Raw genomic sequence first — 17,201 nt, forward strand, 5'->3', positions numbered from 1 at the left:
TTGTCAGAAATGACTTCACTGGGCAAAGGTCAGGCCCAACGTAGAGCTTCCACTGATAAGCTGCTGTCAAAAATGATTGTAGAGCACTGCTTTATAGTGCTGTTTAGCTTTTAGATGCACAGGAGTGGATTCCTCTGTTGCACGTGTGCATTACCATTGAGTGTGTCTAAAGATGTAATTCTCCTATTTCTGCGCCAGGACATCATTTTTGGGTAACTGAGCACTTTATAGCACAATTTTACGTTACATTTACATTTTACATATGGCACTACCCCTACCTACTCTTAGCCAAGTACTAGATGAGGGTCCTCGCCAGATTGTCCAACTTATTGTGGGCACATTGCATAACTCTGCAGCTGTTCCGAGGCTCTACGAACATCTTCCAGCTTTAGCCATGAATTCACTGCCTCACTTCACCACCTCTAAAAGGTTATCCTCTTCAATGGGTGCATCATCGGGGAATTCAAGTGTGTGTGTGTGTGTGGGTGGGAGGAGTTGGTACAGCCTAGGTGTTTGGACCACGGCGGTGAAGTGTTTCGTTTTTTGTGATGTGTAGTTCGTTGGTGAAAAACTTGTTATGATGTGTGTATTCTTTTTGGGGTCTGAAGAATTGGTTTGACATGGTGGAACTAAGCAGTCTCTTGATGGTTTGGTAAGATGTTTTGGGGGTTTTCTGGTGCTCTTTGAGCAGATATTCTTTTTGAGTTGTACCAGTTTACTGCAATGCCCCACTCTATTTTGTATGCCCGACTCTGTTTTGTTTGTGGCCTCTGTTCATATTGTACTGGTAAAAGTGATGATAGGAAGTATGAAGCTGTTGGCAGTGATGTCTGAGGCTATTGAGGCCCACAGTAAACAGTTACGTGTGTGTGTTTCTGCTGGGGAGGTATGGTATGTGAGCACTTGATAAGTAGACTGGATAGATAGCGTGGTTCAAAAAGGTCATATAGCAGCTTCTGAAAAATAGAAGTTATAACTGCACTATAATGGTTTGAAGAGCTTTGTTGTCAGTTGCATAATATAAAGGGGGTTATTTGTGTGTAGAGGGGCTATGGTCTCATGATGGTGAAGACGGACAGTGTTTAGGTCAAATAGATAGTTATAAGATGTCATTCAGATTCAGGTGATCAGTCTGTGTGTTAATCCAGACGTTGCATAGTAAAGTGTAAGCAGTTACCACGGCTCAGAATGAGTAAAGATCATGCAAGAATTCAAAATCTTTTGATGGGGTTTAGAAGTACAGTGGAATCGGATGTGTTCCTTTTACACATTATTATGTAGAGTGATAGCAATGGCTGACATATCTTGGGCTATAGTGGAGGGCATAGAATACAGCCATCAATTGAGAGAAGTTTCTTACGATTCGGAGCCTGAAATATCCAGATAGCGATCCTAGCCCTAATTTAAAATATGATCCTAGCAAAACCACAAATTGATAGCTGTTAACCTTTCTGCCTATATCAATGGACATTCGCAAAACACCCTCATTAATAAGTTTGAATAACCATTTGAGCATCCAACATTGGTCCATTTGGCATCCAGGACATCTCTCCGACGGCCGTATTCCAATACCGGTGGTTGGAGCTCAGCGGCGGCAGGTGGGGGTGGGGGTTGCACCAAGACCCCTTCGGAATTCTATCCCTACAATGGAGGTGGTGCCGTAGGGATTAAGATGTCCCTCTCCGACTGCCTTTTCAAAAGGCAAAGAGTAACTGACTCTGGGGGCCCCTCATCGGCCACTGCTAAGTGGCCTACACGGCACATGTAGTGCCTCCCCACACATCCATGCTGCCTGGCACACGGTGCACCGATGTGCACAAAGTGCTCATCCCATTTCCTGGTCCGCAGTTCATGCCGCAGTGGTAAAAAGCAATCTAATCTAAAAGGGCAGGCTGGACCGCCCGATACGATGACGGTCTGACCTACCACCATTGTAATAAGGCTCAGTGTTTCTAAAACTATAGGACTCATTCTAGTATCTTTTTACATTGTCCTTCTCTGCATGCATTCTTCAACCCTTCCCACCCCTTTGTAGGTGCTGGTAAAAATTGCAGCAACTAGGTGAGCAATCCTTCTTTCATATAAGCCAGTTCAGGAATTCAGACATAAATCCTTGTGTGATTCTATTTCATTGAGGATTATGACCTTTATATTTATAAATGTCAACTCGCTAGCTTCCGTAGACCAAGCATTCAATCTTCAAAACCACTGGCAACCTAAAAGAAAAAGACTTTCTAAATCAATAATAAGAAACCATTACTAACTCCCACTCAGTTTGAGTACAAACTTCATTCAAAATCCACAATCGCCTCTTTAAAAACTTAACAGACACTTCCATCCTTCATCTACAAATTTACTCATGCCATATGTCCTCATCAGGCCTCTCCTATCATCCATCAACATTGGGATACTCGTGTCCAAACACATCACACAAGTCCTGCACACACCTAATCTTTGGTAATCTGTCCCCTTCTGATTCAGCTTGCTGTGCCCCATCTTACTATCACAAGGGCCTTCCCTTCACCCCTGCCCATTGAATTTTTTTTTAATTGGAGGAGCCCAACCTTCCTAAATCAAACCCAGGCACAATTTAGATATTCATGTGTAAGCTATAAAATAGGATAAAAAGATTAAAAGAGATGTAAATTACCATGGTGTAAATGGTAGCATCTAGAACTTCTTAATGGTTTATAAATATCCTGGACAACTTTTATATCCTTATCAAACCTTGCGAACTTTATAAAATCATTCAGCTTGTTTGGAATTGTTGCTTTATACGTTAAAAGTATTATATTGTTATTAGAATTTGGGGTTGCTGAACATATTGTAAAGAATTGTGTTGTTTAAAAACTGATTGCTTTTTTTTCCTCTGCAAAATTAAATTTCTGGTGGTAATATGACCCTCTAAGAACTTCATTAGAGAAACGAAAAGCAGATGCAAATATCCCTCCATCAGGATAATAGAGAGGGAATTCCACAGTTTTCCATACCAGGATTATTATAAGATTGGTGATAGATATTTGTTTTTCGATGAGAATTACCATCCAAGAAAATGTCCGATATCAACTTTTTCTCTTGCCTCCAAGTAAATGTATTTTCCTGTTTTGTACTGTGTACATATTAACTTTCAGGTTGTAAGTGATGCAATTGTGTATTTTGTCTTCTATCGTTGTAGTCTGTTAAAGTATTCCCTCCCAAAATTTGCCTCCTCATTCTCTACCATACTAACAAACATTGCAAGCCAAATTATTGTTTAGCTGCACACATTTGAAGTCATGCTTTGTCTTGTTAGATATTCTTTTGACTTCATTGTAATAGATATATATTTCTTTGCACGCCTGCATTCCTCTAGTCTAACATAGTTGAATCTTATGTCCTTTCCCATGCCGTCTAGCATATAAAGTGGCTTACTCTCAATCTGTTTCTTTAGGTGTGACACTAATGTGCCCCATTTTGAATAAGACTTTTTTCACATCTGTTAATCATCACACTTTTAATAAAGGGGTTGACATAGCAGAAGTTAGTTAATATGGCCTTGATAATTCTTTTGTACTATGACCGCTACTATGTTTCTTACTTGAAGCATTCTTTTATTTTTCTTCTTAGTCTGATCCTTAACATTTCTGATACCTGTCTTTTCTCTTTCACACCACCACCACTGTTTGCTTTAGGTCTGACGAAAGTGATTCCTCCTTATCGGAGGTACACAGGTACTTTACCTTTCTCTTTTATCCATCTTTCCTATCTTTTATGGGTGTATGGTTTGCTTGTTGCTGCACAATTTTGCTGTTACAGAAGTAGACGTATGCTACAGCTATTCTAACTGTTTTTTGTACTTATGCATGCTAAACAGTAAAGGTATTGGTGATCAATGTAACATGTTTATGTATGCACTTACTGTTGAATCAAACCTTTATTTTTGTGCCTTTCATTTTTTGGGCGTTCGAGGTATGATGTTGGTGATGGAAAATATGTTTTTGTGCCTTTAGAATGTATTAAAGTAGAATACATGCACATCTAAAGAAGTTAATGAATGTATGGAAACTTTGTAAAAAAATAGAAATGTATGGCATTCCTCATTTAGAGTTTCTGAATCACACATATATATATATATATATATATATATATATATATATATATATATATATATATATATATATATATATATATATATATATATATATATATATATATATATATATATATTTATAATTACCTACTGGCGGTCGCCAGTAGGTATATATAGTTAGAATTTTCAGAAATCCCTATTCAAAAAAATCCTATGTTGAATAACTTTAGCGTTGATGGACGGAATTGGCTGAAATTTTCAGGAAAATGGCACATTTTGTTTCTGAGCATCCCCTGAAAGTTGGGGGGGGGGGGTTTCGTCAAGCGGGGGCCGAGAAAAAAGGGGGGTCCCAAAATGTGTTTTTAACATTGAGTTTTCCATAGGGCGGTTGGACTCACTTTTAAGTCGAACGGCTGAATGGATTTCCACAAAACTTGGCAAAATTGTAGGGACTGGTAGCCCGATGTGCCTTTGCTATGTCTCAAGATATATGCTCCAGTGGTTTTTACGAAAATTAACTTTGAAAAATATATATTGGGCTACATTGGGCTATATATATATATGTTAGAGCCCAAATGTAGCCCAATGTAGCCCAAAGATGGCCACCAGAGACAAAAAAAAACAAATGTAGCCCAAATATCAGCCAGATGTAGCCCAACTATAGCCCAGTGACAGAATGTCCCAGAGTGTTCTAAAGAACAACTAGAGCGCCAACAGTCTTACTTATGACAAAAGTATGGCACACCTGAAGTCATCTTGATTGGAATAAAGTGTTAACACTTAAAACATTTAATTTGCAAAGGAACAAAATGAGGGGTTCATTTTGCCATAGAAATGTGTTATATATATATATATATATATATATATATATATATATATATATATATATATTAGGTTATAGACCATATATAGTTAGGAATTAGCATTTACAAAACCTTATTTTACTCACACAAAACCATTGAAATTCGCATACATAGTTAGTTGCACTAACTATATATCGCGCACCCGCAATCCACTGCTGATCATGTCACATATTACATCATTCATGACATGGTCAGTGACATCACTGATGACATCTCAAATGACATCACTGATGACATCTCAAATGACATCACTGATGACATCTGATTTGACATTACTGATGACATCACTGATGACATCATCCATGTGATAATACGATGAACCTCTTCAGACTCTAATATAACCTTAGATACACTCAGTGTAAACAGACACTCACAGACTGTCACTCATCCATGGAGTTACTCACACACCTAGTCAGTCATGCAAAGAATCAATCACACCTCCATTTCCTCAACTATACAGTTATGCAAACCTTACTTATTCAAACATATACTAACACATATTTACTCTCTTATACAATCCCTGATACAAGTTCGCAATGATCCATACAGCCAGTCACACATTCACTGGCTCTTATGCACAGTTATTTATATATGTCAACTCTCACATGTACTGTGTTTTACATATGTACTTGCTTTGACATGTAGCACTGAGATATCCATTCACTCACCAATACACTCATGCACACAGTCAACCGCCCATACAGCTGTTTCGACATGCACTTTTGAACCCATACATCTAGTGAATCAACTGCTCACACATCTATGCACAGAGTCATACACCTCCCAGCCACCCACACACACACTCAGTCTCCCATACAAATACTTGGGCAACCAATCAATAACCCATATAGTTACTCATATAGCTACTGATCAACACATGCAGCAGTTTACAGAACAACAGACATAATGATGCACAAATTAAGACAGTTTAGTCACTAACCCATGCACTCAGTGAGACACATTTAATCACTCACTCATACAGTCAGTCGTGCACCTACTAAATCCTTCATCCAGACACTTATACATCCACTCATTCTTCAATATGTAAGACATATTTTAACTTTACAGAAACATACAGTCACTGGATGTTGTCATCAGTGATGTCATCTGTGATGTCATTTGAGATGTCATCAGTGATGTCATCAGTGATGTCACTGACCATGTCATGAATGATGTAATATGTGACATGATCAGCAGTGGATTGCGGGTGCGCGATATATAGTTAGTGCAACTAACTATATATGCGAATTTCAATGGTTTTGTGTGAGTGAAATAAGGTTTTGTAAATGCTAATTCCTAACTATATATGGTCTATAACCTATGGTTTTTTCAGTGAATATATATATATATAATGTTTAAAAACTTCAAATATTTCATGAAATCTTTTACAAATTCCATTTAATGATATGAAAATAATTCATGCTGCCATAAAATCATTGTACTCCTTGTGTGGTATCAGTAAACACACCAATGTCACTGGTGATACTGCGGTTCCGCATATCCTGGGTGCAAATTGCAGATGTGTGTGCTTTCAGTCCTTGAGGACCCCTCATCCATGTGACCTTAGGTCTCTGGTACTAGACAAGGGAGAAAATTGGTAACAAAAATACAATAGGCTGGCAATTCTGTTGCTTCTTGATGGGTGGATCTATGTCCTTTGTAATACGCTGCCTGTTTCTTTCACATTTTTACATCATTTTCTAATGCAGTTTGTGGCAGCAAATATTTGTAGCTATTTCAATATATGGTTCTGAATCTCCAAAAGATGCAAAACCAAGGGCAGTTGTATCAATCAGAATTTCTCTAAATCGTTGTGATCAGGTTCTGTTGAGCCATGGATCTTCCAAAGATTTACAGGATTTTTCCGTTATTCCCAAACCTCAAAATCATGGGAAAATATATCTTTAGTGTACTGCCAAGGGGAGATTTTAAATTATTTTGAGCTTACTCTAATCATTCACCCTTCAATGATGCCACCTTAGGATCTATCTCTGATTAGATTCATACCATGCTGTGGGTGAGTGGGAGTCCTCTTAGAGTTCTAGCTTTTGTCAACATTTTCACCTAACAAACTGAGTTTGGACTCTCCTTACTGCACACGAGCGTTGCTGAGAGCTGCCCCAAGACAGCTGTGCAGTAAGAGTAATGGAACTTCATTTCATAGAGATAAACATAAAAACATGCTTTGTTCTAGGCATTCCTCAGTGTGGGAAAGAAACATTTTGTACACTGGCCACACTTGGAATGTAATCCCTCTTTATATCCTGATTATAGTCTGCCAGGCTGCAATCTGCAGAGGTTTCTCTTGATCTCTGAAAGAGCTTCTTTTGGTAATGCACTTGAAATTGCGGAATATTGTTGTGCTTATTTGGTCTAGTCAGACCACAGTACGCATTCATTTGAATACATTAGAACAGGATCTTGCACCGCAGAAAGCAACATGTGATCTGAAATTACATGTAAGGTCTACTTTTACAGTTCCCACCAGCTTGACCCCTGAACCCGACATGGGATTTGTAGGTTCTACTTTCATGCAGATTAAGTTGACTTTACTGTAGTGAAGAACCTGCTCAGATGAGGATAGATGACTGGTTCCTCCTTTCAGGTGATTACTGTTTGATTTTCTATAAAGGATGCCAGTCTATTAATGATTCATTTCTGGAAACGGGTTCAGTTACTTAACTGTAGATGTAATACTCCAGCAGTGGTATCTTATATATGTTTATATGCTAACCACCTACCCTCCTGGTGAGTTGTGGTAAAAGTATGAGTAGTATGTGCTCAGAATCTGACTATAGATGGTGCCCGGGTGTTGAATTGCGGCAGGGGGTGAGATGTAGAAGTAAATGCAAGCTTGAATGAATTTAAGAGTAGCTTTTTTGCAGGGCTGTCTTTAAAAACGTGTTACATTTTCTTTGTTCTTGGTTGTAAATTGGGATAAATAGCTACCCTTCAGGCCATAGGATTGGTATCTTGTCTGGACAAGGAGCATCTGCCTGGACAGTAGAACATGCTTTTGCCAGGAGTAGAACATTTGTTGGTGGTTGCTCTCCTGTAGTCTGGGGTCCAATTCCTGATTCCTGGAGCTCCTTGTTGTGAAAAGTTTGGAGAAGAGGAGCTACCAGTGATCACCTATAAGATTTGACAGGGCCAAAATGGCTGATAAATCATCATGGATGGTCCCTCGGGGAACCAATACTTCCCTGGAGCCATTAGATTTCTTTGGTCAGCTGGCTTGCAGATAATTCAAAGGGCACTGAACTGGAGCTGAAGAGGTGCTTTCTTGCTTCATCACTGCTGTTACTCCATCATCACTTACTTACCATATGAGCTAGGGGTGCTCTGCCCCACCCCAGTGGAACACCATGGTCTTCCTTTCACATGACTGCTGTTTGAATCATGGTGGCTGGAGCTGGCATTCCTGAGTCTGGGTCGTCCGATCTATCATTCTAGCCTTGTGATTCTAGTGACAAGTTTAAAACTGCGCTTGGGCTCTACAGCCCAGGTTCTAGTTAGCACTGTGTGATCACCATACTCCCATAGGGATCTTCAACACTGGGAAATCTAGCCTGTGGGTGTCTATTCTCAGGATACTGTGTGGTAACTTTTGGAATGCCATAGTGGCATACCACATTTGATCCACATTCAAAATTGTGAGACCAATGGGATCGTTAAAAAGTCTCAACTGGACAATCCCCTTAATAGATACCTATTAGTGCTTCTGAGGGAGCCCTCGGAACTGGACACCAAGGCTCTTGACACCCTAGAACTCCTTTTACCTCACTTGGGTGCTCTTTGTTTTGGTGGTGGGTAAAATGAATCCCAGCAGGGTTTTGGATCCACAAGTTGTCCACTGGTATACCTAGACCTAGTGGCCATTGTTATGAGTCCCAATCATGCAGGAGGGCTTTAATAAAAAGAGACAGACATAGCAAACTTACTAGATTGTTTTACATTGTCCAAGATATTTTTTTTTTGATCGAGAATCCCATAAGTACCTCCAATGACTGACAGAATACAAACAGTGTCTCCTCAGGGTAAAGTTGGACATATGCCCCAACTGTACATAACACCCTACGTTATTTAAAAGGTAGTGCTTCTTTCCCCATATTAAAGGTTTAGAGCCTTATTTTAACCCAAGAAGAGGTTAGTTCTGTCTCATTTTCACTAAACATTGTTATTTTAAACGTTATGTTTTTTACTATGTTAACACAAAAATGGGCAAAGGAGTAGCAGATTTAACCCCTTAGCTGCTGGGCCTCCTCCATGCTCCCACACCCAATTCTGAGCCCTTTGTTTTGGCTATTTGGGGTAGTTTATGGTTAGGGCTCCATAACTTTTTTTCACATAAGGTATCCATGCCAAATTTGTGTTCTTTTTTCCAACATCTTGGGGTTTCTAAAAGTATCCAGGTTTTGTGGATTCTCCTGGAGGGGACAGAGAAAATAGACAAAATATAGCAACATTTTAAGCTTTTTGAGAAAATAGTAAAAAAGTGCTCTGCATAAAAGTGTAAGTTTTTTCCTAAAAATTGCACCAATGAACGGTTTGCGGAGCTAAGGTCCCCATCTTCCCAGTTTTCAGGAACATGCAGAACTGGCTAAAAAACTGCTTTTTTTTACCACGGTTTTGCCATTTTTCTAAGAAGTAGCCCATTTTTCCTATTTTATTATGTTCTCAACCTACTTCAGCTTGTGGTGGAAACCAACATAAAACCCATAGGAGATCCAGAAAAGCTATAGATTTCTGAAAAGTAGACACAATTCTGAATCCCTCCAGATTTTCCCCAAGAAACTAACTTGAAATAAAGAAATACTGAAAATGAATTGGAAAAACAGACATTTGTGACAAAGTTTTCATCTGTAACTTTTTGTCACAATGTCCAATTTACAAAAGCAATATGCCATTTTGTCCACTAGACCCTTTTGGTTGCGGGGTTAAGTAGAGCGAAAATGGGTATCAAGGAAACCTATGTATTTCTGAAATGGGCACAGGATATAGAGTTTAGGAGCCGTGGTTATTTATACATCGGAGTTTGTGGGTACCTGTACTAAGATATGATTTATTCAAAATGTCTTTTTTATTACACACTGGCTGACATTTGTAAGGCACATATGCAGAAAAATTCAGTTGGTAGTAACAAATTTTGTACTATTCTATGCTCCCATATTTGTGCCAATTTAAAATTGTACCTCACTTGTGTGGGTAGGCCAAGTGCCTGATATAGGAAATGGCCCACAACATGGACACACCACAATTTTCCACTGAAAGCATACACTTTTTTTGCAAAGTGGGTAGCTGTGGATTTTGAGCCCCAACTCAGTTTGCACCTAGGAAAACCTCCAAACATGCAATTTCTTCAACACTAGACTCCTGAGGGAATCCAGAGTGGGGTAACTTGTGTAGCTCTCACTAGATAATTGTACCCAGAAGCTCTTGCAAACATCAAACTTTAGTTTTAAAAAAACATATTTTGCTCACATTTCTGTGACGGAAAGTTCTGGCATCTGCAGGGAGCAACATCTTTCCTAGCACTTGTCCCTCGATAAGAACAGTACCCTGCCTGTTTGGGTAATCCACTCCACGAAAAGGCTCCAAAGTGCTACATTGAGAGATAAGCAATCGGGGTAGCTGCAGTTTTTGGGGGGCCGTGCTGTGGTGCCACCCATGCAAATCTACAAACCAGAGACATTTTTTAAAACTAGGCAACCATGGTGCTGTGCCTTACCAACAATGACATGCAAACCTCAAACTATGCCTGAAATCATATATTCTCCTTACATTTCTGTGATGGAAACTTCTGGAATCCGCAGGAATCCACAAAACTTTTACCACCCAGCTTTAACCCACTTGTGCAGATACAAAATGCTGCACCACTTCTGTGGCTGGGACTAGTGCCCTCGACAGGAATGGAGCAAACCGAGGCCAATGGCAATGGTTTGAGCTGCAGCTAAACCTATTGCTGATCTCTCCACATAGTGCTTTATGGTCTTTTTTGCCAAGATCTCTTGGCCCACCCACCCAAGTAAGGTATCATTGTCATCGGAAGACTCGCGGGATTGCTGGGTGGTAAGAAATGTGTGGCTCCCGCAGATTCCAGAAGTTATCCTCGCAGACAGTTTGTGGTTTGCAGGGCATTGTGGGTAGGAAAATTATGTGGGATCTACACGAAGCACACCACTCTGGACTCCCCTGGGTGTCTAGTTTCCAGAATTCTCTGGGTCTAGTAGATTTTCCAAGGTGGGAGCCTACCCAAGCCTAACCATTCACCATTGTAAGTGGAACGATTTTGAGAGTTAGCCACACTCTCCAGGCCCATATGTAAAAAATACCCAAAGGAATCAAGCTTCTCCTTGTTTTCCATTGGGGTGGGATTTCTTAGTCCACAAGGGAGCAGAGGACTGTTGATGCTTTAGAGGTGAGGGTGGTGCAGAAGTTAGGAGGAGCCAGCCCACCCCAATATTTTATTTAAAAAATATATTTCTGCCGTACAGGGGTAAACTGGGGCAAATCTCCTGTCTTCCCTTGGAGGACAAAATTACTTGTTTGTTCCTTTTTGTGGATGGGGGTGGTCATGGCCAGAGTACATTACCTGCACCACTTTCTTTAGCCACAAAGGCAAAATCCCTGGTGTCAGGTGGACTAACCCTCTACCCCCAGGACATATTTGGGGCAATCTCTCCAATTGGGAAGATACTATTGCCCCCTCTCGAGAAGGGGTATGGCTTGATAGGCCACACCTTCCTTTTGTTTGTTTTGGTTCCTTTTTGAATTGTCTGTTATTTAGTGGGATCTCTGCCCCTGCAGGGGGAGGCAGATTGGGGGTGAATACCCCTATCCAAATTATATTGGGCCACAAGGTAAGGGTGGGACCCCTCAAAAAAGTTTAAATACTGCATAAATGTAGCCCCTGGAGTCTAGAGGGCGCTGTGCCCTTCAGGGGGGACACATTGGGGCAATTGCCCCAATACACCACAATGGGGTGCAGAAATAATATCTAGCGTCTTTTTGGGGTGGGGGAATGGCCATGCCCATGGTGGGCAGCCCTCACCACAATATCTTTTCAAAACTAAAAACATTCCTTGGTGTCACTCACCCCCATCAGCGTCAGAAAGACTGCCAGCTTAGTTTTAGGGGGTGCGAACATGTCCATAGTGGGCAGCCCTCACCCTATATTTATGTTGAAAATTGACCCTAGGGTCTAGTTGCCCCCCTCCCCAAAGGGGAGAAGATCAGGGGCAATAACCTCTGTCTGCCCCAGGTTGGGAGCCTGGGGTGGCGACAGAAAGATTACCTCTCGTTGTGGTGGGGGCATGGTTTTGCCTATGGTGGGCTGCCTCCACCCCTATATTTAAAAAATAAATCCCTAATCTCTTGTGGACTTTCTGCTCTTTTAGGGGGGTGGGTTGGGGGTAACTGGAAGGTGGTCGCACTTAAAAGATTAAAAGGCCTATCCTGGTATTATGTTCCTACGTAATGAATAAACAATGTAACAGAAATGTCAGGCTCTAGGACAGAGGGAGCAACTGTGATCAAAATCCTAGCCCAAAAATCGAAACTCCCCATCTGCACCTTGGTTCACCAGTGCCCTCAGGGTACAAAAACAGTTATGTAGAAACCGAGAGAGACTCTGGAGAAAAACATATTCCTCGGATGAGAAAATTCTCTACAAAAAAGAACTTAGTAAATATAAATCCATGATCCACCAAGAAAAAAGCTTATATTTCTCTAATCTGATCGAAAAATCCAATAACTCCAATAAACAACTCTTCCAGGTTGTTTCCAAATTATCACATCTACCCTCTCAGACTCTCCCACCACCTTCGCAAGCCTTCTGCAATAACCTAGCCACCTACTTCTTTGATAAAGTTAATAATATTTACATAAATTTTTCAGATCACCCCACAGAACCCGCATCCTCGCAACTCATAAGCGACCATAGGCCCACATTCAATCAGTTTCAACCAATCACGGCCACGGAGGTCACTACAGCCATGACTTCCATTAGATCTGGATAGGCCAATTACCCATGCCCCCCTGCCATCCTCCTTCCGGCGGCTGACATCATAGCCCCTCAACTAGAAGAAATATTTAACTCCATGTTTCGCACTGGCATCTACCCCGATATTTGGAAAGACACCCATGTCAAACCTCTTCTGAAAAAAACCCATTTGGACGCAGAAGATACTAAAAATGATAGACCGATTGCTAGCTTACCTTTCGCAGCCAAGGTAGTCGAGAAACTCATGAACAAACGAATTTCACTATATATCGAAGACCATCATCTCCTGGATGATACACAATTTGGTTTCCGCAAGTATCACAGCACTGAGACCGCCCTGATCAAAGCGGCAGATGATATAAGAGCCATTTTAGACCAAGAAGGCACAGCTGTGCTCATTCTACTGGACTTATCCGCTGCTTTTGACACGGTCGACCACAACATCCTGATCGACCGTGTCAACAGCATAGGTGTCCAGGATAAAGCCAGTAACTTCCTTTCATCATTCCTTTCAAATCGCACCCAGCCAGTCACGCTAGGAAACTTCAGATCTGCTCAGATGACACTACCATGCGGCGTCCCACAGGGCTCATCCCTGAGCCCAACGCTATTTAATGTTTATGTAACCGATTTAGCAAGAGTCAAGTCTCATGGGATGAGCCTTACATCTTACGCGGACGACACCCAGTTGGTCCTGGCCATAAAAAACAATGGACAGGAAATAGCAGCCAACTTCCAGCATGGCATGCTCGCGATAAGCGACTAGATGGCCACAAATTGTCTGAAGTTAAATTCCGAGAAAACGGAAGTCATGATTTTTGGCAAGCTCAGCCCGACCTGGCCCACTGCCTGGTGGCCTACAGAGCTAGGTCCCCCGCCCAACCCTGTCACCAAGGTTAGGAACCTAGGTATAGTACTGGACGACAAACTCACTTTTGCCGCTCATGCCAATGCCATTGTTTCCTCCTCTTTCTACAAACTGAAAACTATTAAAAAAAAAATCCTCCCCCCCCCCCCCCCCCCAATTCTGGAAAAATACTGGTCACCGCTTTTGTAATGTCCTCCTTGGATTATTGCAACGGACTTCTTATCAATGCCCAGCAACAAGTCATCCGCAAACTACAGTCGGTACAGAACGCGGCGGCAAGAATGCTCTCGGGAACTCCCAAGTTCAAACCCATTGCCCATATTATCAAAAGTTACCACTGGCATGCAGTAAAAAACCGCATTAAATTCAAAGCTTTATGTATCGCTTATAAAGCCTCACGCAAGCTAGGACCCCGGTTCCTTCTCAACTCCTTAGCTTTCCCCAACCGACTACTACGATCTCCCAACGCCCTCATGATGTTCGTACCACACACCAAAACAGCCTCCTGGGGCGATCGAAGTTTCATTGTTTCTACAGCCAAACTCTGGAACTCTCTTGATTTAAATACGCTTTCCAGTCCCACTCTGTTAGCTTTCAGGAGAAGAATAAAGACCTGGCTGTTTAATCAATAACTCACTCCATCCTCTGCAACGTTCACAGCGCCGAGACGCCCTAAGCATTTGATGCGCTTTACAAATTTCAAAAATAAATAAACTCTGTCTGGATATATTTACGTGTGATGCTTCAAAACATTTTGTATTTTGTTGAAAGATTACATTTAAACAAAAGGAATATTGAAGATACCCCCTCTGATCTAGAGCCTACTGGTTCTGCTATGTAATTTCTTTTCTTTTTTTTTATTTACTGTGACATGTTGTGTCTGATTTTCTAACACCTAGCCCCTTTTAGTTATTGAGAAAAAGGATAAATGTTACATTTGAGCTTTAACTGCTCATCTTCTGTTTCCTTGAGAAGTCAAATGCTGAAGGGAGTAACTTTATTATCCATCACAGTGGAATAGAAAAGGTGGCCCATGGACATCCACAATGTCTATTTTCATTCTCACTTGATTTTGTACTCGGAATGTACTTTTGTGATTTTTAATGAAAGCAGACACCCTTATTTTAAGACCTGTTTTGGTTTGGTATCAGTTTGTTCAAACGACTAGTGGCACGTTTAAGGATGTAGGAAGTGTGTGTATTGCATTGCCTGGATAAGTGGTTATCGATGATGTCTCTAAGAAAGATTCTATACATTCTTCCTAAGACCATGTGCCTGATGTACACTCAGATCACAAATAATATCTGCATATTGTACACCAACATTATGTGACCTATTATTTTGGGATGTGATCTGTGTATTAATATGTTGCATCTCAAAACCTCCAGTCGCAGGGGATCACAGAAGGACATGCCATTAATTAGGTAGATCTTCATTTGCAATCCAATGTGATTGGGTACAAACACAGGGATGTTGGCAGATTGCAAATAGAAAAGTTTTTTTTTATAACAGCTCATGAGCTTTAAAAGAACCAGGTCTCCTTTTAAAAGAATTTCCCTTTCAGGAAGACATTGAGGAGAAAGGAGTGATCCCATGAAACTCACTGCATGTGCCTGCTCAGCCCACCTGGCATTATTCTCAATTGGGAAACTGTCCAACGCAGTTTCCAAAGTGGAAGCTGTTCAACGACGACAGCTTTCTCTTTGCAAGTAGGTTATCATATTCTTTGAGGAAATAATCACTTTTCAGTGGCTTGCAACCACATTTGCAGTTGCAAACCATTGCCATCTCATTGGAAAACCATTGATGCATCTCATTGCAATTAGGATGGAACTCCCCTTTTAGGCCCTCTATTAATTGTAGTTCGGAATAAGTCAATAACCCCATTTTTATGATTTGGAAAAAAAAAATTGAATGGCAAAAGTGGGTGTGCTGTGCAGTACAAAATATTTTGAGGTTACCAGTCCTGTGATTTTGCAAAGAGGTGATGGGGTCATTGGGTTTTCTTACATGGAAACGGTAAGGGAGGCAACGGGTGACGGACTACTCTTCCTCATGAGGATCTCTATTGGACAGATTACTTACGTTTGCTCTTTATATTGTGTTTTTTTACTGTAGTCATTGAATGGAGTTCACTACGGTATGGGGACCTTCACATTTTTTAGGGACCTTGAACCACAGAATAAGAAGTGATACAGAAAGCCTGCGGGTTGGAATTTTTACAGCAAGCAAAGTAGGGATACTATGATTACCCTCATATGCAGGCTCCATCCTTTGTGAGGTTTTGCATATAATTCTAGGGATACACTTTGACACATTTATATTTGACAATGGACCTTTTTCCTCAGGTACGACACACCAACTTGTGAGGTACCTTTTGTCCTTTTCACACTTTTTTCTGATTTCTTTCCATCTACTGTATGTTATGCACACATGGGCATAATGTATGGGTCAAAGTACGGGCTTGTGTGGCATGAAGGTGGTTTGATTTTGAACTTCTGTAATAGGGTTTACTATAACACATGTGGGGTGAATCCACCATGTGTACCAAGTTAAGGTTCAGATACATGCATATTATATAATTGATGTATTGATAATCAAATATACTGTTACTACTTCTGCGCATGGGTTTCCACTACTATTGCACTGTGGGAATCCTTTCTAGGACTTGTTTTGAATATTGCACTTATGTCACTATGGTGATTTTAAATAAGCCGAATGTGCAATCATCCCATTGTGACTCGTGTTATGTATGATTTCTTAGCCCCGAAGAGTCGTGGGGCTTGATACCCGAATAGCGACAAAACACGTGTTGGCTCAGATTTATGCATATGCGAAAGAAGAAGAATAAAAAAATGTACACTTCTGTTGACATGGACCTATTATTTACTTTGTGAAAGACATTAAGCCTGTCCTGGGGAATTGGATGTTCTAATTGGGTGGTCAAGGCCACGTTATAGGGAGAGGGGTGGGTCTCCGTACCTTACGAGCACTGCGTCATAGGTACTAGGCACTAAGATAAGGTGTACTTCCCCTAGGAGCGCCATCTCGCCGACAGTAATCCACCCCGCAATTAGACATTACCCTTTACCTGGCTGAACTGTCAGAAGGCAAATTAGCATAAGTCGCTGCCAACTCCCAGCCACTACTCAAGCCCGGTAATAGGCATGAAAAAGATGAGAAATGCCACCCAGAAAAAAAATAGGCTGACCTGAATGGGCAGTGATTGATTACCCCTCAAACTCCATAGAATCTTCAAAGTGGTGGCTCTGCCCCTCATGTTGACACCAGGTTGTCAAATCCTGCTTGACAGGTCTATTGAGCCACTTGGAGTGCACTTAAGAGGGAGAGACAGGATGTCAAGACAATTTTTGTGAATCCCTTTTCTGGTTGCCATAG

At 41.0% G+C, this 17,201-nt stretch overlaps 1 protein-coding gene across 7 annotated transcripts in view; it reads left to right on the plus strand.

Moving 5' to 3' along the window:
• The window catches only part of KIF21A (kinesin family member 21A), an 863,983-nt gene that overhangs the window by 592,175 nt on the left and 254,607 nt on the right, over positions 1-17,201 (plus strand). For 3 of the 7 annotated variants that reach the window (XM_086967225.1, XM_086967226.1, XM_086967224.1), the window contains one exon: positions 3,672-3,710. The exons of the other annotated variants lie outside the window; for them this stretch is intronic. In XM_086967225.1, the coding sequence (XP_086823351.1) occupies positions 3,672-3,710 (39 nt within the window). The remainder of the gene's footprint in view (positions 1-3,671; positions 3,711-17,201) is intronic. 7 annotated transcript variants of the gene reach the window in all.

This window comes from Lissotriton vulgaris, chromosome 1_1, assembly GCF_964263255.1.
Source record: "Lissotriton vulgaris chromosome 1_1, aLisVul1.2, whole genome shotgun sequence".
Lineage (NCBI taxonomy): Eukaryota > Metazoa > Chordata > Amphibia > Caudata > Salamandridae > Lissotriton > Lissotriton vulgaris.